Below are 25817 nucleotides of genomic sequence, written 5' to 3' on the forward strand. Positions count from 1 at the left end.
TTGTATTTTGTCGTAGCAAATATACAATATTGTTGTGACAATATATTATTTGGTTTAGTCAGCTGTTTACAAATGAAATATAGACACAAACAGTGAATATGAGTGTATTTTTTGGAGAGTCATATTAAATAAAATAAAAAACCAGCAGCAACAACCAAGTCGTTATTTCACCTGTTCCCTTGAACAATTCAGAATGCCTTGAAAACATGGTCCATGTTACACGGATCGTCCTTAAGTATATTGGCGATCAGCGAATGCAAAGAAAGTGACGTCGCCAAATCTGCGCTTTCACTTCGCATAATTGTTCTCCTATTCAAGCCTGTGTCCCTTTACCCTCTCCCCTCATTTATCTCTCCCTCTCTCTGAATCTCTCCATTCTCACTGTCTTTCTGCCTCTGACTCCTCTCCATCAATATCCTCACCTCTAGGGTCGGATCAAGGATTTTCCCAAAATGGGGGCACATTTTTCCGAGAAAAAAGTTGACAAGCAAACAAATAAAAATGAATTAAATAAAAAGGTCTTCACTTTCAAAGGGGGGGGGGGGGCACTTCTTTTTTAATGGCATTTTTACATTACACATTTTATTTTGCTTCTCAAAGGGGGGGGGGGGGGGCACGGGCCGGCTGTGCCCCCCCCCCCCCTCGATCCGGTATTGCTCACCTCCCTCTTTCCTTCAACATGTACAAACACACACGCGCGCGCACATAATCCCTCATTCATGCACAATTGGGCGCATTTCATCTCCCTCCCTCCACCTCTTTCTCTCTCTCTCCAAATCTTCTTTGTGCATTTCTATTTTCCCAATAAAATTTTGTTTCTCTGATTTACCTCACAAATAAATGGTCACAGTTCGCCCCAGAGCCGCGGTCGCTCTCACGATCCCCATTTCAGGTTGCACTTGCTCACCTTAACCATGTTAACAGGCCAGAAGATAGGAGAGAGAGAAATGATGCGCGCGCCCTTCCACGCACGCAGCCACGCGATATTTGGATAATATTCCCGCTCATTTGGTTATCATTTGTAGTAACCTTATATCGATCTTATTGTGGCGCGTTCGTATTTAAGAATTTGTTTCTGTCATTGATTAAGTGATCTATGAATGAAGTGGTTGATTCCATAATATTCCTACGAGAACATGGATCTGTGAAGTTCTTTAATAGACGCGTTGTCAAAGAACAAATTCCTTTCCAACGGATGAGCAGGGCTGACCTTAAACTCGAATCTTGGACCTCGCAGAAACTCTGATCCCTGGTTCATATGAAGTCAAACCATCCTCTGGAACTTTGGGAATGTAAGCGTCGGGAAAAATCCTGGATATTCCAATTTTACGTATTAAAGACAAAGATACATCTGTATTTCATCAATCTTTGCGTCTTCAACCATTAGTATAAGTTGGACCTCCTCAAAACTTCAACGACACGACTGATTTTTTTTTAAGAAACTGTTCTTAGATTTTGCGATTACCCAGTTGCAGCATTCGTCTTGTATTGATATCTTTACAGAAAACCAGCCTGTACATTTCAAAATGTAGGTCTTGTTTTCATGGAACTGAGCTTACTTTAAATGTTAACATTTTACAGTCTGGCGAAGTGTGACAGCGATGTATGCACGTCTCGAGGCATATCTTCTTCAGCCAGCTTTTTGTTTGAATTTTTTTAAAGAGTATATCAAAACTATTCTTCATTGCTGAATGACTTTATAGCACGAGTGCGACGAACAAGGCAACTTAAAGGATGCACTTTTATACAGGTTCCTGGAAAATGAGTGCAAAACTCGGAAACAAAACTACAAAAAGGATAATCATCTGGATTAACTTCAACTAGATGCACACAGTGAATACATTAGAGTGCATAGACATCAACCTAGGAGAAGTCGATCGACTTTGTCTCAATAAAGTATTTTGATTGAGCATCATTCACATGCTCCACTTAGGAGCTTGCATTTTGAATTTGATTACACTAAGAGGAGAAAGAAAAAGGAGAACATGTATTTTGCACCTGCCGCTCGGAAATATACATCTGCATTTGAACAGAGGATTGAAAATATAGCGTGAAGGCTATTGACAGACTTGCACGATGTAAGGGACAAAAAATAATTCTACAGTGGACACATTCGGAAAATATGAAACATTGTGTAGCATGTATGTATATAATTGAAAGTGTTATGTTTAACCATATAATGTATGTACATCGCAGAAAATGGAGATGCGTGGGGTTTTTCTTCTTGATTGTAAATGCCAGGTTATTACTATCATTATTATTATTATCATCAAGATCAGAACTGTGTGGAATCCTTATTGAGTCTTCTCCCTCTCTCTCACTCTTTGTGAGTTCTATTAATGCAACATGTCATCGTGTTTGAATACCATAATGGATGTGGAACTAATGTGAATTTGAACCAAGGGAGTCTAATTAATGAGTGAGTCTCATCATCGTCATCTTTCGGTGCTGTGACATCCTTTTGTTTGGATTTATTCTGGATTAGGCCGACGTTGTTTGTAAACTGTCGGTCCTCTACTGACGCCCTGTCACGTAGCACATTGTATCCCCCTTTCATCATATAAATGTGTAGTGCTATTATTGAGATTGCTTCGTGACTTACCTCAAGTTGATTTCGCTTCCGTAGCTATTCGGAAAAAATCAACATTTTCTTTTTTTGAATGCGCAAATGTACTTTTGAGAGTTGCCTCCATTCAACCCCATGCGAAGTAAATCATTGTTCGTTCATCGCGCAAGGTAATGCCCATATTTTCATCCAAGACATTTTCTTTCCAGCGAGAATGCAAATGGAACTTTACCTCGTGTACCTCAGCTTGCACTTTGAAGAATACAAACCTTACAAACATGGTCTTCATGTAATGATAGAAATTGTCAATAGCTGGAATAGAAAGATTCTCCTTGTCCTCTTACCTTGTCACTATTTGTGCAAAGATCATCAGTTACATCGAAACCTCCAAACTTGTCATGATTGAGGAATCATTTTATTACAATTCATTGAGAATGAAGAGCCTGTAGAGATCTGTAGGCAATCGTTAGCATTAAAGAACCTTGGAAATGAGATTATTTGGTTTAAAATGCAACAGAGGTTGACAAATTTTTGGCAGCCATTTAAAAAGGTGATGGAGGACCCGATGAGCCCCCTATTAAAGTGCGATAGATCATTGGCCGGATATATGCCTTTACTTCATGTAGTGACTGTAGTAGGCCTGTTTAATTCTACATACGTGCAGTCAGTTAAAATTTGAAGGAGTCGGTCTAGATATTCAAGAAAAGAGACAGCTGGAAGCGGCATTCTATGATAAAGGAACATATTTTTTACCCGGGGAAGCGAACACTTATGGTACCATTCTCATGGTTTTGCTATATGTTTGGTCTGAATAACATCGCTAACTGTCTTGACTGCTGACTGCTCTTCGCATTGCTTCTCTTCCTGAACAAACAGAGAAGTGAAATACCAGCACACGCGCAAGTTCAATGATTGTGGCTTAGGGAAAGTGCAGACATGTCTTTAAACTCTACATGCTGTTTCATTGCTGTATTTACCATCCTGACTGCACCTATCGATCAAGCAAACCTGTGCGGACAGTCAGCAGCGGTGAGCTATAGGAGAGATACTGTCTAAGACCTAAATGTCATCATCGCCCTTTCCTCCTCCAATTTGGAGTAGTGATCATTACTAATTTAGATTCATTGTTTTCCGTTGAACTGGGAGGGGTATCGCTTGGGTTGAATCATGGCGGGGTTCTATCGGCTGAGACGACCCGCTGTCAGGGTCTTTGACACAATCCGATGCTGCAGTGTCATCAAGATCTTGGCGGTCGGGTTCACCTTCTGGTGCACTTACGTCACAATAGGTGAGTAGAGATTTGGATAATTTGCAGACAGGTATAAAATTAAAGCTGTGGTAATCTCCATTTTGCATTCGGTAGATCTGCCTAGCTTCATCTTCTGTACTCGTTAGTTCCAGTCATTGCATTTGTTATTTGTATTTGGTTGTGCTTTTTTGTTATGAGAACGTAAGCAAGACGCCAACAGAAATTAACATACCCTTTTTTAATCAAATGGGGAAATCGTTTTTTCTATGGATATTTTCATGGTGTGTATTTGGGCGTCGACAACCCGATTTTTTTTACATACAGATTAATTCCATATAATAAACTGGATAAGTTAGATAATATTCCGGAAAACTGAAATGTTTTTTTTTTTTTTTTCACAAAAAAATACCTCTTGTTAAGCTTTAATTTATCTTTCTCTTATGTCTTAATGCATCATTTAAAGCAACAGGCCACTAAAACAAGCAAAGAAGCGTAATATCCGTGCGTCATCAAAGGGTTACTTCTTATAATGAACGATTTCCACCTGGGGTGCCCCATCTACTAATGGCCTACCTCAACCTTGCCCACCGCAAAACACGTGCGTGCGTGCGTACGTGCGAAGAAGTTCCTTGATTAATATTAAAAACTGTATACCATTTTTAAATTCTTTATGTGAATCTGTTATTTTGATGGTTAAAGGTTGAAAAACAATGAAAAAAAAACCCGTGGAGTATATAATTAGTACCTTTTGTAGTGGTAACAGTTTCGGAAGTAATCCAAAGTGGCAGTAAAGAGTTAATTGATATGAATTACATGAGCTTAGCCAGTATTGAGATGATTTTTTTAATCCTCTTATCATATTTCGTATCAAACCGTAGCACACTCAGTGTCTATTGGCATTCCTCTCTTTGTACATGATCTACTGTAGATGTGAACATGGTGCGGGGAATTTATATAAGTTCATAAGTTCATTTTATTTGTCTTCCAACTTTGAGTTTGAATACATGACAAACATACAAGTGTGTATGAAACAATGAGCAGAGTATATGGTAAAACATACAGGTATACATAAATCAGAGTATGCAGAAAACATTGTTTTTAAATACATTATACAGCTTAAGACAGAAAAGAAATAATTTTAAAGGAAGACGAGGAGACCTAAGTAAAGCAATGCTTGTATATTAAGGTTCACCATTACGAATTCAAAGAACATTGGATAAACAACAACAGCCACGGCGTTTACTTCCATTAGAATTAAAGATAAACTGTGGTACTGGTCACAAAATAAAATAAACTTACACAGAATGAAAAAAAAATTGATATCTCCAAAACGATACATAATATAATACATACAATTACAGGGAAATACACAAATGAAATTCAGAAAATGATAATTAAAAAACAAAGTGTTAGCTGTTTTTACCTACACTAGGGGAAGCACGTGTTAGTGTGGCAGGAACATGATTTCCATCAAGCTTGATTTAGCTCAAACCTTATTTTCTAGATAATCATTTTGACGTATGAGGAACACTTTAGGGTTGCTCTTTTATATTTTGCTTTATTTTGAATTTCAATGTCCTTTTTCATATTACCTTTTAGCTTATTGCTCATCGTTCGAGACAGTAAACGATTATTTTCTTTTTTAACTTTCGATAAAAAGTTACAACTTTTCGCACGAGTGGAATATGTTCTTAGGTCCTACATCAAATACATAGCGATATCACTAAGCACGAGAAAGGATCACCAGTCGTGCGTAAGGTCATTCGTACCTTACAAACAGCTTTATGAAACACCCACCGGACCGCATGTCCTCGTCACCACCATGAACATCTTTAATCCTGTTTTTCGAAACCTTTTATTACCACTGCCTGACACTTTAAGACAGTTCTTTCTGGTAAATAGTTTCTCTCTGGAGAGTGGCGTCTTGGGGGCTATGTTGGGTATAAAGTATGTATACATGCTGACATTTTCCGGTGCTACCCCGGTGGGATTCACACGTCAGGAACACCTAGTCTGCATGGTGGAATGGATCAGATAGCTGTTGACACGTGCATGATAGCACAGTAATGTTTCATTTAGTGATCTGTTCACACCTGATAGATTTCATTAGACACGTTAAACGAAATAAATGTGTAATGATGTTCCTACGGTATTCTTACTCTCATGCCTCAGTCACATTCCCTCATTGCGGCCTTACAGCCGTTTTACCAGCTACGTATACATGAAGGTGGTTTGAATAAAAAAAAAGAATAACACGGCTGTTTTGGACTAGCCGTGAGGCCGCCGTAGGGGAAATGTCTCTGAGGTATCACTCCCGTGTTCACCCTCGCGCTCACAATTTGAACTGATTCGCCTGTGTCCTCTCCCCTACCCCCATCGGCTTTGCAACCCCCCCCCCCATGTTCATCATATACAATAATAGTATAATACCCCCTCCAAAAATTATGATAACATGCCGTTTGTCGTGTCATTACTACATCAGTAAAGTAATATCAATGTCTATATTTTCTTCCTTTTTTTAAAGAGGGATTCAAGAAGGATTGCACGCAATTGTGTTAGAAGACAGTCCCTCACTAAATTGTTGTTAATATAAAGGCAATTCAGTCGATGTATGCCGATAGGTAACTCAATCTAGCTGTACATTCATGATTCAGTTATCAATACACAATAAACGGGGGGGGGGGGGGGGGTGAGTATGATACTTTCTAGTATTGGCTCAACATGAGCAATGGGTAAATTATTTACGCGGGATCGATATGTGCTGAAAGATTATTACAGCACTGGATAAAATGTATCATAGTGTGAGGTAAAATTTCATCCACAAACATGCATGCCCCTCTGCTTTTTGTGATTCTAAAATATTGCAAAGATAGTGAAGTTTGACAATAAATTCGACTTGTCTGAATAAAATAACTCAAACCTTTCTTACTTGAAACTCCAATTTCATGCACCAGCTCTCCATAATGTTATATGCACTGGTGGTCGCATGCATGCTTTGCTTGAGTCAGAGTGTTGTTGCTTCGATCATTTCTTACATATACCGAGTGCATTATTTCGAGTGATTGCTGATGTTGGCGCGATTGAATTAGATTATTTCATCTGTTGGAGACATGCGTTGTGAAATTAGATTGTACCTTCTCCTTCAAACCCAAACCCCTTACTATCATGTACTTACCATATTAACTTAGCCTTTAAATGGGCCTCGTTTTACTTAGTGTGCTCGGAATTCCTGTACCCCCCCCCCCCATCCAATATCATGTCACCCCCTATCAAAGAGAAGCCTCATAAACAAGTCGAAGTTATGAATGAAGTAAAACCAGCCGAAAATGTATTACTGTCTAAGCGAAACGTTGATAACTTATTGATACAAATATTACATATGTAGTGGTTAGGCCTGGTCCTACTGGCCGACGGACACAAAACGTATTCATAACGGATACAGCGGACAATTTTTCGGGGTGGCTCCATCCGTTTTTTTTTAAGCTCCAGAAAATTGACAAAATGGGCAAACAATGAAATCACAGTGGACGGAGGCTCGATGGGTGTAGAGCGTCAGAAACACTTATGCAAAGATTACACAACAGATACATAACGTTTTCCAACGGATGGCAAGATTCTTTTTCCGTTTTACATCCTCTCTGCATCCGTAAGTGCAGTTGGACCGGGCCTTAAGCACATTCACTCTTATCGGCTAGAGCGGTCACACCAACAATAGAACTACCATCCATGCACCAACGAGACCCACCCAAAGTGACAAAAACTCTGCCGTTGGAAATCATGAAAAACCTTCTGCTTGACTTTTTACCTTTCTTGATGTGACCGGCATTTACCGAATAAGCACGAAGCACAACCACGTGAAATGTAACCTCTCAGTTGATGGATTAAATGCTTTATATACGCTCATCATGCTTCTAACACTATGGAGAAATTACAAAAGTATAATTCTTGAAATTGCAATAGTACATCCACCACGTCCACCTAATACTCCATGCCGACAATACTGAACACGCATGAAACAGACCAAAATCCGGGATTCGATCCATGGCGTTGAAATGATGCCCTAGCATTTTCATTTATTGTGAACAGTGCTCTTGTGTTATAAACATGAACACGAATAGGTGTGATTAAACGATATGTGCGGGTATTTTTCTTTCTTTTAGAAGCATATATAACATGTTTAACAATTCATTATATTGATAATGATGAAAAAGAGAAACAGGAAAATGAACAGTTACTCATAGTTACCATTCGTTATGCATAACGATGTGAAAGATATCATTAGTATGTTTAAAACTACACAAAAACCACAGTCTCTTCTTTGGCGCTTGTAAGTAAAAGTCAATTAACCACGTTTGTCCGACGTAAATACATTATTTGGGCTCACCCTTAACCGCAACTAAATAACGTCGACAAGAATACACTTTCGTGACCTTCGGTTGTGTGCTTCAATTATCGTTTTGTCGCTTTTGCCGTCTGCAGCAAGAAAGCTGGCAAGTGAAGAAAAAAAATGTCAATGGGCTTTGAAGGTGGCACGAACCTCCATTTATGACCATGGTCATAAGCGGTCTTATTTGGGCAGAGGGAACTGTCACTCTCTTAATATTAAAAAAAAATCTATGTATTATTGCAAATTAAAGTCACCAGATATTTGCGTCCAAATGTATCAGTAGCGTTCAGGAATAGCATAGGATGTTATCATGATGGTGGCCAGTAACGTTCACTGCCGATGTCGAAAACCCCGAAGCAACTATGACAGTAATTTTCTTTTCATGTTTATTTCAGTATATTTATTGCAGAAATGAAATATCACGTTATATACGGAATGAGATCTTCTCAGATAAATAACAGTGCTAAATCTCTGGTAATAAGCTACACATCTTTGATGCCGCCTTTCAAGGAGCAGCTTTTAAACAAAAGGAAACCGACACTCTTTATTGGAAATTTGGAATGATGTACAACCGTGCGGATTGACAAATGGGAGGTGTGGAATTAAGTCATGAACAACCGATACGTGGTTATTTTTCAATACCGCACTCACTTGAAAGTACAGAATGGGAAATGAAGATAGAGCTGCAGTTTCCTGCTGCCTGTTTTTTTATATCGTTGTTTTTATGTTGTTGGTACCGTGTCTGGAGCTGATGATGCCAGCAATAGTGAATGCAACAGAAGTAGGAACAATGATATAGCATTGTATGGAGACTGATAAGGAAACGAGGAAATGGTCTTTATATTAAACATCCGAATGGTATTGCTGTTGTACAATCTCTTCTCCTACTGCTAAGGCTGCTACTGCTGTTGTAGCATTGGGATAGATTATACTACTACTACTACTACTACTACTACTACTACTACTTCTGCTGCTCTTTTTTCTGCATATTCTACTAATGTATTCTACTACTACTATTCTCTTGCATTGCTATTTCATAACACCAATACTACTTGCGTCTTACACTTATTACGTCAGATTCCATCACCATCTTCGATGCCTCTACCATGAGCTTTTCCCGAAACATGGACAACCAAATCACTTTCATTCCATTGAATTAATTTTAAAAAATGCTGAAATCCCTTTTGTCTTAACTCATGCACAGTAGGTAATTGCTTCACGCCATAATACTAACCATGCGATGTTAAAATGTGCATAGTCAGTGTTGCAGATACATCAACCAAACCGACACCCATAACACCAGACCGGTCAACGCTACGTCATTATTTTCAGGGGCATACAATTGGTCGGTTTGGAGTCCGCTTGGCAGGTGTGACAGTAAACTGCTGATTCGTCTAATACCAACTCGTCTACTGCCCACATGGTCTACCTTCTTTAGTCTAATGTCATTCCGTCCATTCAGTTCGTCTATGACCATTTTGTCTCATAACCAGTTGGTCTAATATCCATTGTATTTTTTTTTTCGCCCAATTAACACTTTGTCCAATTATTTTTTTTTTCGTATAAATATCTTATTCAAAATCAAACACGACAGCAATTAAATTTACAGAAAATAATGAAGCTAACATATTTACAGTAATTGTACATGCGTACTATTATCTAATGATAAAACAAAATTATGATGTTTTTGACTGAGAACCTTTTCAATTGCCCAATTAGACTAAATGGCTATGGGACCAACTTGTTATTAGACGAAATTTGATTTGACGAAATGGCAATTGCACCATGTGGATAGTAAATGAACTTATGAAAGACCAAATGATAGTAGACGATTTGGCAGTGGACCAACTGAAAATAAACCGGTGTGACTGCAACATAATGATGTCCATTATCGATGGAAACATCGAGCTAAGAACTTTGAATACCTTGGAGCCTGTGCCACATTGGGAACAAAATAAATCATCAACCATTAATATTGATCTGGTTTAAATACCAGGTGATCAAATGACATGTCCCCTAACGACGCTGCTCCATCATTTCGATGGCGATACGCTCACCTTTCCGAGGTGTGAAAACCGTTTCCAATTCTTCTTTGTCACAAGATATGGGTCGCACGTATCCATTTCGCCCTTCCCGCTCGACTGTCCAGTTTAAGAAATAATTCATGATTGTAAAAATAAGATACATAATGCGGCTTTATTATTCTCTTTTATTATTGAAAAGCTTTTAAAGCTTGAGTGTAAACGTTGGTTGCCATTTACTTGGAATAGAGCTGCTTCATTTTCTCTTCTTTTATTTTTTTATGAAAAGTGGCTATTTTTACTTCTGTTAATGAGGCTGCACTTCGCGACGTACACTTTTACCTCCCCCTTTCAACTTTTCTGAAAGGCAAAAAAAAAAAGCATGTTAGGAGCTTCGGGAGTTTTTTCTTTTTTCCAAGTGACTAGGAATGAATTGAAATATCCACACTAATTGATATTCAGATAACCGTTATAATAACGACTGTGCAAGCTTAGATCACATTTTGTTCAATATGTCCCTTATTTTAAATACGGTTCTTTCAATGTGTCATTTCTTTACCTAAATGTCGGTGGATCAAACAACCTCAATATACTGTGTGTTACTTTTCGCATGCAAGCGTGATTATTGCAGTTCGCTTCAACAACTGTTAAACGAGTAAAATAAAAACAATAAAACAATCTTTTAAATGTATATTTTTCTAAAAATGATGATACTGCCACTGTTACTATGGTTGTTTTTAAACGAAATATCGTTTGGTGGGGTTTATCATCGTTATTAAGTCACATTTGCAGAAAAAAAATAAACCATGAAGGAAGAAACAAGAATAATTCATCAATTCTTAACAACACGTTAGGTATGAGCTAGCGAGAATGGCATCGGTATCTGTCTCGTGTTCGGATATTATCTATCATGTCCATTGGCAATGCCAATCTTCATTACTTTTCTCTGAATATCGTGTTCAGAATAAGAATATTCATGTTAGTATTGTTAGAGTACAAGTAAAACTATGCACTTTGATCCCAATCGCATAGCCCCGTCCGAAGAGTGAGAGAGAGAGAGAGAGGGGGAAGGAGGGGGTGGGGTGAAACATTTTTGTCAGTTGGGAAGTAGTTATCCCATAATTGATATAAATGTTATGGATGAGACAATAAAATCCTCTGACCTATCGTAGTAATTTTAAATTGATTGAAAGAGTGAAAATAAAGACGTAAAATCGCATCCCGAAAATTGATAACAAAGAGAATTGCACACACATGCATAAATATTTCCTTGTATTAACACATAAAATAACATTCGGCAAAGCGTATGGGTAAATTAAGGTTCTAGTGAATGTTAGTATATATATATATATATATACAAAAAAAAGTAAGTCCCCCCTAAATCAAAATGCTGTAACTTTTGAACGGAATAATTTTTAGATGTTATATTTCGTAGGTGGGTTTCTACATTTATTACGCAACTTATTTACAAATAATTAGATTGATCGGTAAAGACATGCATGAAAAATCCAAGATTGAATTAAAAATGACAATTTTTGAAAGCCACGAGAGTCGTTTTTTATTGTTTAAATACAAAGATGGGCGAAGGTTGATTTTGGGTGAATTTTATGGTACTGTTTTATTATCTATCATTTAGCCACTCCACATAAAACTGTGATAACGTATGCTCATGGTTGAGCGTGAACAATTTTTTTTGTGACGTATCATCATAGGGATTTAAGGTGGTATCCTCGATAACTTAAAAACAAACATGTTAAAATTGGAAAATGTTCGTGGCTACCCTCCCCCTATTTCTGCCCCCTCCCCATTTTCAAATTCTGGATCCACCACTTATTAGTCCATAAATTCAACTGATCCTTAGAAATTGTTAATGCGTTATTTTAAGTGTGCTCGCTCAACCATGAAATTGTAAAAAAAAATCGGAAGTGTGATATGATGAAAATTATGGATGTTAAAAACAACATTTATTAAGTCACATTTGAAGCTGAATTTGTCCCCATTATTCACCTTGTAACCCCTCACAATGAGTCTGTGACATTGAAAATGCCATTTCCCCCTTGGAAGCGTGCTCATTCATCCATAATTGAACAAATCAATTAAATTTTTGCACAGAATTCAGCACATAGGTTGCTCAACATTATTGCCAAATGACATTGCTAAAGACAATTTTGAAAAAAAAAAGTTCCAACACTGTGAATAAGGGGTTACTTATTCTTCAACACATGCACCCATAGTGTACACAATGTCTATGGGAGAGGAAATCAATTTTTTTAGAAAAGTGAAATGAGGGTTTGTTTCATGGATAGTTTTTGTTACTTCTGGCAACAGTTTTTTTAAATGAAACTTCGCACATGGCTTCAGAGTTACATGTACACTATCCAAAAGGTGCGCACACCAAAACAATCATTCGATTCGGCACAGAGTGGGGACAAGACCTTGAGCTTTTTAATTATTTGAATAATTTTCGAATATTATGTGTTCATTGAAGCATTAGACATCGGGATTTCCATAAAAATCAAATCAAATGAACTATGCAAGAAGGTTTGTGACAGATGTACATCGTTAACAATTGCATTTTTTTCCAATAACGTAAAACAAGAGCTATTCACATTCCACGTGTTCATTCAATAATGAATGTATAATTAAACTTCTTTTAATCATTGAAGCATTTTAATTGGTCATGAAGATAACGAAAAAAAGTTTATAAGATAATTTCAGTTCCCGAAATTAAAAGCAAAATCTTGCCTACGATATTTGAAAATCGTATTTTTTGCTTACATTAAATGTTCATTGAACCGTTAAAAAATGATGAATATTGATGAAGATACTTCTTCCTCAACATGAGTATCATGATATTCGATTATTTGTATTACATAAATCTGTAAAAATCCAATTATATCATATTTTGACTTGTGTTTATTCAACCATAAAATAAATAAAAACAAGTTGTATCGTCTTTTAGAAAGGAGCTTTTACAAGCCTTCTAACGATTTTTCATGATGAGAATGAGGAATCGTTTCAACAAAGTGGAATCAAAAGCACGATATTTAGCTCGTGGCTTTTAAAAAGTGATAATTTTGCCTTCTAGTGGTGCTCAGTGAAGCAGGACATGAAATAAGTCCGTAACATTCATTCAGAGGGTAGCTTGTAAAATTACATTCAAGACTTTTGTGTGTATATATGTATATATATAGATATATATATATATATATATATTGCGAGATTTGAAATTAACACGCCCCTATCTTCTCGGTTTTACTTTCCCTTTTCAGAGCAGTCGTTTACTGTTCTATGTTTTTTTTTCTCAGCTTGTAAGGTTTAAGGCTTGAGACAAATACATTTATGCCATCCCCTTTAGGTAAATATATTTTAATTAGTTTAATACTTTACATTGCCAGTTGTGAGGTCTTAACTCCCATTTCAGTTCAGCCATCATCTTGCTTAAAAGGCTACAGTCATGATGAAACCACAAAAAAGCCAGTGTATACGAACCGATATCCTAAAAGCTATGCGTGATTCCTTTGCCCCACATCTAATGTATCATGGGTAATTCATCATATTCTTCATCAATTGATAATGCAAAAACGTCACCCAAAACTGACAATAAACTTCTGCGGGTTAATAATACATTAAGATGTCAGACGTGCGCCTGCTAAGAATATACGAAGAGAACAGAATCAGGAGAGAGAGCCGTGGTGTGAAAGATCAGAACAGGAATAAAAGTAGGTAATAGTTTAAAGAGGAATGTCCTCGAAAGAATCCAATTTTGCTCCCGTGCAATATCATATTTTTTATTCATATCTGTTTTGTTAAAACAGTAAATACACACACACACACAGAAATATATATATATTTATATATATATATATACACATATATGTATATGTTTATACATACATATTTGTGTGTGGGGGGGGGGTTGTGGGTGTGTAAACTGAATTTTGCTACGGTCAACATGGTCAACGGATGGTGTTGTTCGAAGTGTGTTGTAATAATTCTCTTTTTGACAATATGTCGCAAATGGCAGCATTTCCTTGTATTTGTTGCTCTTGCAAATACAGAGGGTATAAAACTGAGCGAATAAATTGGTTTATTTTGGGTAAGGATCCGGTACAATTTACATAAGTCATGCATGGCCCTGGGAAACGGTTGTACTGGGGGTGCTGCGTGTGTCATCCACCATAGACAAGCAACCCCAGAAAATCGGATAGATACATGTATGCCATATATATATATATTTTTTTTTTACTGAATCTAAAACAGTTTCATTTTGTAGTGAAAACCTTGTTTCTTTTATTTGTATTGTTTTTGCTTTAATTTCTTCTCAAAACCAGCACTCCCTATAAAAAAGGAAAAAAAATATTCCCACGGCCTTAATTTATGACTAAAGCTGTAACTAACTGTCTTAAGTACAATAATGAAGCATTTACGTTCATCTGCTTCTAAAATTTATTGGAAGCTGTAAACTTCATATATGATTACGCCTAATGTTACTCCTAATGTCTATAATAAATAAGCCATATGGTTCACCTTTTTCCCAATCATGATAATTCAAAACATTCATTCATAAATACATGATCATCGGCAGTCTCATTGCTTATCATAAGGTACGGATGTGCAACTCGTGATGTCATAACTTTTTTAAAATCATTATTAAGTCCTTGGTCGTAACATCTAAACAATTACATTCTCCTGCATTATAATTTTATGAAGCTATGAATGACAGCACGAAAATATCATGTTTGTTTCATACGGGCGTGCCGAAAACGTACGTACCACGCGGTGCAAAGTTCATAAATTACCCGCTGTTTTGACTATTGAATTTTCGGTTTGTGTAAATAGTGGGCATTGAAAAGACTCACGCCATATTATATTTAGTTAACTCCGCCGGATTTATTAAACGTTGTTTAGGTAGCGGTATGACCTAGAACTCGAGAATGAGACCAGATAAAACTTCCTATTGCGTAAATAAAAAATGGGCTTCACAGAAACAGCGACGGTGGCACAACGAAGGCGCCACTTACAACCAGGATAGTCAGCTTGCCGTGCTTATAGACTTAGTGTAAGACGACGTTGCGTGATTGAGCAATATCATTTTTCTAACGATTAGGAGGGGAAAGATTAAGAATACATGACGCCTCACTCCCTGCTAATAAAATACGACAAAGAAAATTGACAAGAGCCATCATTGACTGAAATTCTCGGGAACCTTTAATTTATATATATATAAAACCTTGTGAGAAATGTTTACCGGCTAATTTGCTCTCGGTCATTTGTATGCAGGGATTAGGAGTACCTGATAAAATATATCGGAAAAAATCATTGACGAAATACTGAAAATAATCATTCACCTTGAGAAAATTTCATCAGCCTTTTCTCTCCGACAGATTTTCGGATCTGACAAATTACCTTCATGATTTTTTTTTCTGCCTGATGGGGGCTCCGTGGTCTAGTGGTTACGACTCTCTTCTTTCAATCGAAGGGACGTGGGTTCGAATCCCAGCCTTGAAGTGTTTTTCTTCAGAAAGAATTTAATCTGCCCATATTGTACTGCACTCAACCCAAATGGGGCGAATTTGCATCCTGCTGGATTAATGCATTGGATGCACTGAGCGCTGGAAGGCAACTCTAGCTAAAGCCGGAGTAATAATTATAATGATAATAATAATGATAATGATAATAATAATAATGCGCTTTGGAATATATTATTTCTAGATAGATGGCGCTATATGAATGCCTATTATCATTGTTATTATGAAAATTGCAGTTCATAGTGTAACTTTTCGATAACAAATACACTATCTCATAAAACGTCCAAAATAAATTTAATCACTCACTTAGACAATGAAAAACGGAAACTTGATATACGTTTAAAGGTATTATGTCGATTTCACTTTTTTTTTCTAATTCAACTCCTAACTACAAATCGATTGCGGTAAAGTTCTTCGCCTTATGAAGGCAAATTATTATAAATCAAAGATACCAAGTGATATTTTTTTTATTGTAAATGTTGTAAATTCGTCAGCAAATCACTGATAGATTTGATAATGTGGCCAGTAGCTTGTCGAGGAACAAACATTTTGAACTAAAACTTGCAGCTTTTGAAATAGTGGCTTTATCATACTGTATTTCCCATGAAAGCTACGCTAATGGCAAATGCACACATTCATGCAAACATAAAACCGCGAGTTCGTCTTCTGCGCCATCTACGATGGGATAGGGGTTGTGATTCGCAAGTTTTCGCAATTTGCATCGGGGACGGATTCTATAACATAGCAAATCTATTAAACATGCCCGTCAAATCATTATAAATAGTTTGGAGGTCTTTGTTGCGTGATTGAGCAATATCATTTTTCTAACTATAAGGAAGGGAAAGATTAAGAATACATGACGCCTCACTCCCTGCTAATAAAATACGACAAAGAAAATTGACAAGAGCCCTCATTGACTGAAATTATCGGGAACATTTAATATATATATATATATATATATATATAAACCTTGTGAGAAATGTTTACAGGCTAATTTGCTCTCGGTCATTTGTATGCAGGGATTAGGAGTACCTGATAAAATATGTCGGAAAAAATCATTAACGAAATACTGAAAATAATCATTCACCTTGAGAAAATTTCGTCAGCCTTTTCTCTCCGACAGATTTTCGGATCTGACAAAGTACCTTCATGATTTTTTTCTTCCTGATGGGGGCTCCGTGGTCTAGTGGTTACGACTCTCTTCTTTCAATCGAAGGGACGTGGGTTCGAATCCCAGCCTTGAAGTGTTTTTCTTCAGAAAGAATTTAATCTGCCCATATTGTACTGCACTCAACCCAAATGGGGCGAATTTGCATCCTGCTGGATTAATGCATTGGATACACTGAGCGCTGGAAGGCAACTCTAGCTAAAGCCGGAGTAATAATTATAATGATAATAATAATGATAATGATAATAATAATAATGCGCTTTGGAATATATTATTTCTAGATAGATGGCGCTATATGAATGCCTATTATCATTGTTATTATGAAAATTGCAGTTCATAGTGTAACTTTTCGATAACAAATACACTATCTCATAAAACGTCCAAAATAAATTTAATCACTCACTTAGACAATGAAAAACGGAAACTTGATATACGTTTAAAGGTATTATGTCGATTTCACTTTTTTTTCTAATTCAACTCCTAACTACAAATCGATTGCGGTAAAGTTCTTCGCCTTATGAAGGCAAATTATTATAAATCAAAGATACCAAGTGATATTTTTTGTATTGTAAATGTTGTAAATTCGTCAGCAAATCACTGATAGATTTGATAATGTGGCCAGTAGCTTGTCGAGGAACAAACTCCTCGAATTTCATCTGTTCTAAACAAAAATATATGTAGTTAGTTTTTCTTTGTTGTGCCATATATACCTAGCCGGGTAACGTCGAACACAATTCGATATCTGCCGATACATACTCACGAAGAGGAAGTTAAATAGAGTTAATCATACACATACAATGTTGGTGAAGTTGGGCGTTGGTGCAGAATAATCATTTCCATGCATTTTGTATGGTGACGGTCTCAGCCGTAAACAACCTTTCTGTTTGACACAACACACACGCACATAATCTAGCCATTTAGACTCAGTGGTCTAGATGGCGTCGCGAGTATTGTATTAATTGTAAATCATTTATGAAACACTCTCTGTAGAATTATAGTGGTGTGAGCAACTTCGATCGACTTTCAATAATACAAGGCTGCTTAAAGACTGAACAGACACCGTGCCTAATACGATGAACGAACGTCTTGTCTTTGGTGGGGCTGGTGGGGCGTACACAATTATTTTGTTGGGTTTGTCATTGGTGTAACTGTTAACTCATCACTAAAAAGATAGGGATTACTCAACAAATGTTTACATTTCCCACTAAATGTGACCTAAACAGACACCCTCATTTTACAAAAGTCCCAAACAGAAATACATGATAGTTATTAAAAAAAAAAAGAAGAAAAGTACAAATCCTTTACTCCCGCCAAAATGCATGTTCATGTAGTTACATTCAGGTTAAATTAATACTTCTGTTGCGCCTTAATCAGTTTAGTAAGACTATTTATCAAAGTTAACGTTTGTCTGCATGCAACGTGGGTGTGTTTTAAAGATAACAATATGTCCTCAAAACTGATCATGAATATTGTAAGAAAAAAAAAACCGTTATATTGTTTTGGTTTTAACAGGGAACGCTTGATGTCTGTTTTAATACTGTTGGTGGTCCCTCGTCGTATTCTGGACGTATTATTGCAAAAGATTGTCATAACGTCGTATTTGTGCGCCATTATTATGTTGCTTTAGGCATACCATGATTACTTAACAATGTATTTGATAAAAAGTCAGATTTGAGATATTTTGATATCTCTCTATCTGTTTGAACTCCAACCCCTCCCCATCTCTTCTCTCTTCTCTCTCTCTCTCTCTTTCTCTCTCTCTCACCCTCTCTATCTCTTTCTCTACTTTTATTTCTGTCCTTTGGCGTACCTTTCATATTTTTCTTTTATCTTAACAAAACCTTTCGTATTGTACCTTTGTGCCTACCACAGGCCAATGGTCAATGTTTTTCTTCGTTTCTGCGTGATGCTTTCAGTTCAGGTTGAAGAACACAGTTATTAAATATTTGTAATACTTTTGTTCTTCTTTGATGTTAATTCATACAGGATATGTGGACACGTGGACCAGTACATCTGCAATATGGAACAGCATGGATCAGATGAATGACACCTTTCCTCAAGAAATAACGCAAGGTAGGGATTTTAATAATATACATCATTATCAACGTCGAAAGGTACACACAAGTGCTGTTAAGATGACAACGTGTAGTACATTTTGGAGACCCACCCCCGCCTCTTTTTATATTACAGGCATAATTATTGTATTTCATTGATATCATTATTACCATCATCAATGTTAATATTACATTTTCATTATGATTAACGTTGATACTATTACCATGATTATTATCATTGTTGCATCGTAAACATCGTGATCATTATTATCATCATCATTTCCATCATTATCATGATCATTTTTATTATTTGTTTGGCGTCACCTGTGCCTGGGAGGCGGAAAGCGAACTGAATCACCATGACCTGCAGGTCTCTCCTCCCAATATAACTAATCCAATGAGTGCAGGTTGGCCTCTACACTAGGGTTTCCCCCTACTCTTACACGAATGATAATATATGAATAGCACCACAATTCTGATAATTATTTTCTCAACCTTTTCCACAGATCCTCCTGAGAACCCAATGTATGCAGGTGGCATAGCCGTGCTCGTCGCCTTTGTGCTTTTCATGTACTGGGGATCACTAAACGAAAAGGAGTAAGTCTCAGGGGTTTGCATAATACTGTCGATATATCACGATTCGAAAACAAATAATATGACCATGAATATAACGATACTTTTAAGATATGACCATAATATCGATTAAAACTTTTCGGAATTATTGTATTTTAGTAAATGTCTTCATAATGATAAATTGTCTTGCGCAGACTTACCCAACAGGCCTACCACGGTGTCCAGTAGTAAACCGAGGCAAAAAGTTGCGATTGAAATCATTTGGATTCGTGATTTAATCTGACGGTATCGAAGCGAAGAAGTCAGATTGTTCCTCGACGTGTCGCTCAATGACTCTTTAAAAATAGACACTCTTCATATATTTAGTAAATATCTCCCCCTTCTTTTTTCGGGGGGGGGGGGGTGGCAGTATGATTGAAACACTGCTTCTTGTTGAGTCATAAAGATTGATTATCCACTCGGGATTTGGTCTCGTTTTCGTTGTCACTTTCGAAAGTGGGAACATTTTTTTGTTTTGGGGGGAGGCGTTATACTATATATTTTTTCATATTTATTTATTAGTTCAAAAGTCCTGGTGTCGACACTTGAGCTTCCGGCAAAACATTAGATCAGGGTCCCGTAACACAAAGATTAGCGATTAATCGTACGCTTGATTTTTATGATTGATTGTACATTGCAGTCTATGGAATCAATCGTTAAAATGTTCTAAGATCATTGCTAAGCTTTGTGTTACGGCCTCTTGGGGATGTTGAGAGAACAAAACGTATATTCCCTTAGGCAACATTGTGAACACACTGAAGACACCGTGACAACACTGTGGGACACTGTGTTTTATCCAACAGGGTTGGCCGTACTGTAATTGCCTGGTCGTGGTATTGCTTGAGTAATGAGTCTTTTTCGATTTTTGTTTTCTTCATCTACAGTGACACTGGTGACGAGACAAAGGAAAAGTCGAAGAAGCCGCGTTCAAACTGGTTACAGGGAAAAATCATTCAGGTAGATAAGAAAAAGAAGAGGAAAGACAAACGGAAAGGTGTTTATAGTGTGAGTGACGCAATGTCGAAACATTTGCTCGCAGATACAGGTCAAGACGAGCCTATCTATAACAAGTGTGACAAGTGTCGATACCCTGAACACAACATGCAACTTAAAGCGACATCTTCCAATTTCAATGGGGCACATATACCTTGTAGAAGCTCTAAAATGAGCAATAAAAATGAACGTAGTGCCAGCTGCAACCGAGTTGGACATCCTCTACTGAATAGTAGAGAGGATTGTCCTTCGCCTATAGGTATACCTCGAAGAAAGCGCGCACATTCGTCACCTGAAATCGTCGTGATAAATTCCGAGCTGAAGAACGACGCATGCACGTGCGTACGCTCAATACAGCATGGCGAGAATGGGACACATCCTCCTAAAAGAAAGTCCTGGGTTTCACCTTCTTGCGATGACAACGTAACCCTCGTCAGGTTTTGCGAGCAAAATTGTGAAAGAACATCTGAATTCACAACCACGGATAGTTTGCATTTTGAAAAAGAGACCAAGGTTAATCGGTTAGACCTTGACAGGCCTCTTGTAAAATGCAAGACGGTCACCTCATGCGGAGTTGGACCAAAGGCCAACGGGAAAGTTCTCCGACAACTGGATGATGCCTCTGTGCGTCTCGAGAGCCACCCCAATGTTGCGATCGCCATTTTGGCCGAATCGGTTATATGAAGGAAACCATTTCGGACTCGACTTGGTTAGCCGTGATTGTGGTCCTGTTTTGAAGAGGATCGGTCTTTTTGATGAAGTTACACAGCGTTCGATCGATGGAGACCTTGGTATTTCTTGTTCCATCTAGCCTTTGCCGTTGGTTGGGATATGTTCTCTGTCGGAAGAACCCACACTCTGGATGCTTATGCTACTTTCTGGAAACGCCCGAAGATCACGCCATCTTGAAGGTGTTGTTCACACTTACATCTTGACATGTATGTTAACAGATTAAAGAAGTAGTAGAGTGAGACGTAATTTATTGAAAAAGAATGATTCGATTTAGAAATGTGCCTTAACTCTTCATATATTTTGTTTAATGTCTATAGGCAGATACGCACAATGTCGCGTGTATTAATTGATCTCGGATATGTCGGAGTGCGTTCTAGACGCTTTAGGCGGTCGAATAAAAACAGTATTGCAGTAGCTATTGAATTATGTGGGTTTGCGGGAATGATACGAACTCTTCGTTTATACAAGAGATACTTAGCTACATTTGAGAGTTGGCATATTTTTTCTGGCCAATATGATTTATATTTGTCTGAAAGCAATTTGATTGACAGATCTAATAAAACCTATAACCTGTAAAAAAGAGGTGCTTATTAAGCATCTTGTAAAACTGTGGTACGAGGTATAAAATGAATTTCCATCTCAGATTTAGTTGTGCTCATACATGTACATGTACTATATTCAATAAATGTTCATGAAGGTATTTTGCAATTTTCTAAAAATTAAAAACGTTGTCATTGCTTCATATTCTCGGAGAGCTTTGAACGGGAAGTTAGGATGGTACCTAATTATCCTACCCGTTAGCCATTTTCTTTTCCTTGTTTGTATTATTTAGGCGGGGGCAAAGTTAAAGAGAATAAATCAGGAAAATAGTGTAGTTATCTTTCCCAAACATGATAGTATGTTATAAGACAAACCTATGATTTATTTTGTAAAGAACCAGCTCATTTTCCGAGTAATATTTGAAACCTATATCCCATAGATCGTGCTGATGATACACGATATACATGCACATTTGCTTACTTTGAATAATAAAACGATTTAGAGTATTAGTCATATCTGGGAAGCCAAAAAAAAACACGAATTAATAAACTCCCTGGAATAAGCATATTCTCCTGCCAATACGCCTATTCATGAAATCTGTACCTGTTACTTTGGGTTTTTTTCTTTCCCATGGGTAACAAGATGCAGAATGGGTCTGTTTTTAAGACTACAATCAAATTACGAAATTGCAACTAAGTGAAATATATGCGACAAATTGCAATAAATCTCCACAATAAATGTCAGTTTCATATCTTTACAAAATTAATTGAACATTTCTCAATAAATGATTCATTGTGACATTTGAATGTATAGATGCTTTCCACCCATACCACTCGGGAAGGATATAATATATCTGTATGAGCCCTTTTTAGATTTTTTATTCTGTTCTTTGCTGTAAGAAAAACTTTAAGACTTTCTTTCCTTGACACCATTGACTTTATCAATGTGCAAAACAATTTGTTATGGTGAGGACTAAACTCAATTATATTAATATCAATTTAGAGGTTTGTTTTCCTACATATGGTGTAAATCCTAGTTTTATGACCAAGGATGCATTGAGTTTTTCATGTCATTGCCTCTGTAGACGGGTTGCACGAATAAATATAACCAATAATATTAACAATAATAGCAAATATGTAATAATGGTATTAACACTTGATGTAAATATGGATAGTTCTTATGCGCCGGTATTAACCACGCGTAGATGGTGATAGCGTAGGACAAAAAAGGAAGCAGAAATTCAAACACCTGCGGAATGAATTTAAGGACTGAACTACCCTTTTCTTTGTTTTAAATCATGTAGCAATATGTTCAAGTAGACACCATTAAACCATGTTGTAGTAGGTCCATGCTTAAACCCTTGACTTGACTCATTGAGCATGTTGCGAATTGAGGACTGCAATTGTAAAAATGTCATGATTAAACCATGTATGCATGACTGCTTAAACTTACGTCTTAGTGAATTAAAAGCAGATTCCTATTAACTTGCAAGGATTCCACTATGCAATTTGATCGAAACACATACTGCCTGTTGTTTCAGTTTGGTGACCGACATGGCTGATGATGTATATAGGCCTAAAGAATATCATTTTGAGGATAAATCAAGGGTATTGATCCTTATTACCATTACAGAGGCAATCAGAGAACGGGATATTATGATATAGAGTTACCATTTACTGATAAAAAATATTTCAAATACCAACTCCTCTCTTTGAGAGTAGTATAATGGCGATGATATTATAAGTAATGCTACTGAAGCTGAATGATTTGCCCTACATGTCATATAATATAACCAGACATTCAAGCAAATGAGAACATATTGGCGGTGTGAACGTATAAATCGTCATTTCGAGCTACATGTATATTGTATAATAAGCTGGCTAGATGAATACCGGACATTATATTTTATATGGGTAACATACTTGAATCATATTGTTAAGCGATGAAGAAGGGAGAAGGGTGTTACTTCTTGTGAACAAATTTTTCGGCATTTCTCATATGTCTTTAATAAGATCGCATGCTCGATCTGTAATGAAAATCATAAGTCAGAAAAAAAATGGAACCAGTGGGATTGGAATCTGTCATCTACTGCCTGCCGGGCAGCGACTCAACCACCATGCTATTCTGGTTCACGGCTAAGTCACGATGAACTGGAATACAAATACCCTCGATCCTCTTCTTTCTGACAATGGCATTAATGTCGAACAATTTGTTCAAAAATTATAATTACCTCCTATTAAAGCCTCTTTATTTACTATGTTACTTCTTAATAGCGTATTTTAGCGTCCACTACGCAGACACTTTCTGCAACGCTCAGAATTCTATTGAAAATACCCGTCAAGGTCATTGTCGGAAGTTGGTGAGCCGGGACAGCACTTCGTCTTGAGTTTCGGACCGGACAAAAAATTGCGAATATGTCGTTTGTCCGGAGTCCATGACAACACGGCTGTTTTGGTTCACCGGTTTTCGACAAAGGCTGTTTTGTTCATATTAAGGGGCTTTTGATACAAGATCCTCAGCGTTATATAAAGCGCATGTGAAGTGATTGCTAAAATGCTCTCATGCCGTTGTCTTTTTTTTTATCAACGAAATTAACCCAAGACGGACGAAAACATCGCGTTATTACCAGTGATATACTATCCGTCGGTTTGAAGTCATTCAATATGCAGATTATGCAATATTCCATTATATAGATGAGGCAATTATGATTATGCCTATAACTTATCTACAGTATCTTCTATTAACGTATATTACTCATTGTGGAATCGAGATGCCAGCCTGCACTGCAGAAACTCTGGTGTTGATTTAACACCAGCCCGGAATCTATATATGTCCACGCCAGAAAAGTGTAAAACAACACCATTTTCGTTTTGGTCTAACACCAAATAGGTGTTTAAACAACACCAATTAGTATCAAAACAGCATCGGTTTGATCCCAAACTGGTGTTGTTTCAATAATTCTCTGGTGTGGACATATATAGATTCCGGGCTGGTGTTAAATCAACACCGGAGTTTTTGCAGTGTGGTTACACAAACTTTGCTCCTGCGACAATTGCTCCGGGCTTTATTTCGTCTAAGATACAGGATTAGGGTAAGGGTTGCAATAAGGTTTTATTCTAGGTTTAGGGTTAGGTTTAAGATAGGGTATAGCGTTAAATGTTACTATGAGGTTGGTTGTTCCATTTATATAGTGTGTGAAATTCACTGCGGAGCAATTGTCGCCGGAGCAAATGTCTGGAACCGTAAGCCTAGACCTATAAACACAATAATTAACGTTTCCATCGTAATCCCTATACTGACAATAGTAGATGGTGATCATTGGCAATGGTAATGAATATGGTACACCCGGCAGAGAAAGAATACATATTTACTAAATGAAAAATGTTTCAAGATGCGGTAATGACTTTTGAATATTTTTGTGTAGAATAAATTTATCCCATGTATATTTTGATAAAAAAGTGCCTGTCTAAATAAAATGAATAAAAAATAATAATATTATCTTGTAAAAGCAAATAAGTGGAAGTGTGCGTCGTTCATGTTTCATTTAAATTGTCCGTATAAATTTCCCGCTTCATCTTGTGAAATTACCCTCTCGTGTATATCCCTGCTTGCACAAGGTTGTAAGGTGTATGGTGAAATCATGTGTTAGGGAGTAGAGTGTTTCACAAGTAGTTAAGTGTGACTTACATCGCGCTTAGTCGTGTTGATTGACAAGTTGCGCCCAGGAAAGAACTTGCAGAGACGTGGACTAGCTATCACTTACTAATATGCACCGATATTGGTAAGCCATTGGGTACTATTAAACGGTTTTAAGGGGAGGGGGGGCTGGTCATGCAAAGATAGTTTTCTCAGTCACGTTTTCAGGTAGACGGTTTGGGAAACAAAAAAGTCCGGCTGAAGCCCCCTCAGACCCCACCCCCTAATCCCGAGGCCCCTGAACCCTGCATACTTCCAAACACCCATT

General features: G+C 37.2%; 1 protein-coding gene across 1 annotated transcript; it reads left to right on the forward strand.

The window, feature by feature from the left end:
• Window positions 1-18912: 18912 nt before the first annotated feature.
• LOC129279844 (uncharacterized) lies at window positions 18913-25321 on the forward strand. The gene is made up of 3 exons (XM_064112304.1): window positions 18913-18995; window positions 19483-19573; window positions 20473-25321. The coding sequence occupies exons 1-3, from the start codon at window positions 18953-18955 to the stop codon at window positions 21263-21265; spliced, it is 927 nt and encodes a 308-aa protein (XP_063968374.1). The 5' UTR covers window positions 18913-18952; the 3' UTR covers window positions 21266-25321.
• The last annotated feature ends 496 nt before the right edge of the window (window positions 25322-25817 follow it).

Source organism: Lytechinus pictus, chromosome 17, assembly GCF_037042905.1.
Source record: "Lytechinus pictus isolate F3 Inbred chromosome 17, Lp3.0, whole genome shotgun sequence".
NCBI classification, from domain to species: Eukaryota; Metazoa; Echinodermata; class Echinoidea; order Temnopleuroida; family Toxopneustidae; genus Lytechinus; species Lytechinus pictus.

Excerpts from the sequence above, each read along its gene's own strand:
- LOC129279844 (XM_064112304.1), top strand. The coding sequence starts at position 18,953 with ATGGATCAGATGAATGACACCTTTCCTCAAGAAATAACGCAAG. Across the intron at positions 18,996-19,482 it reads TCCTCAAGAAATAACGCAAG|ATCCTCCTGAGAACCCAATG; the intron begins GTAGGGATTTTA and ends CCTTTTCCACAG. Across the intron at positions 19,574-20,472 it reads GGATCACTAAACGAAAAGGA|TGACACTGGTGACGAGACAA; the intron begins GTAAGTCTCAGG and ends CTTCATCTACAG.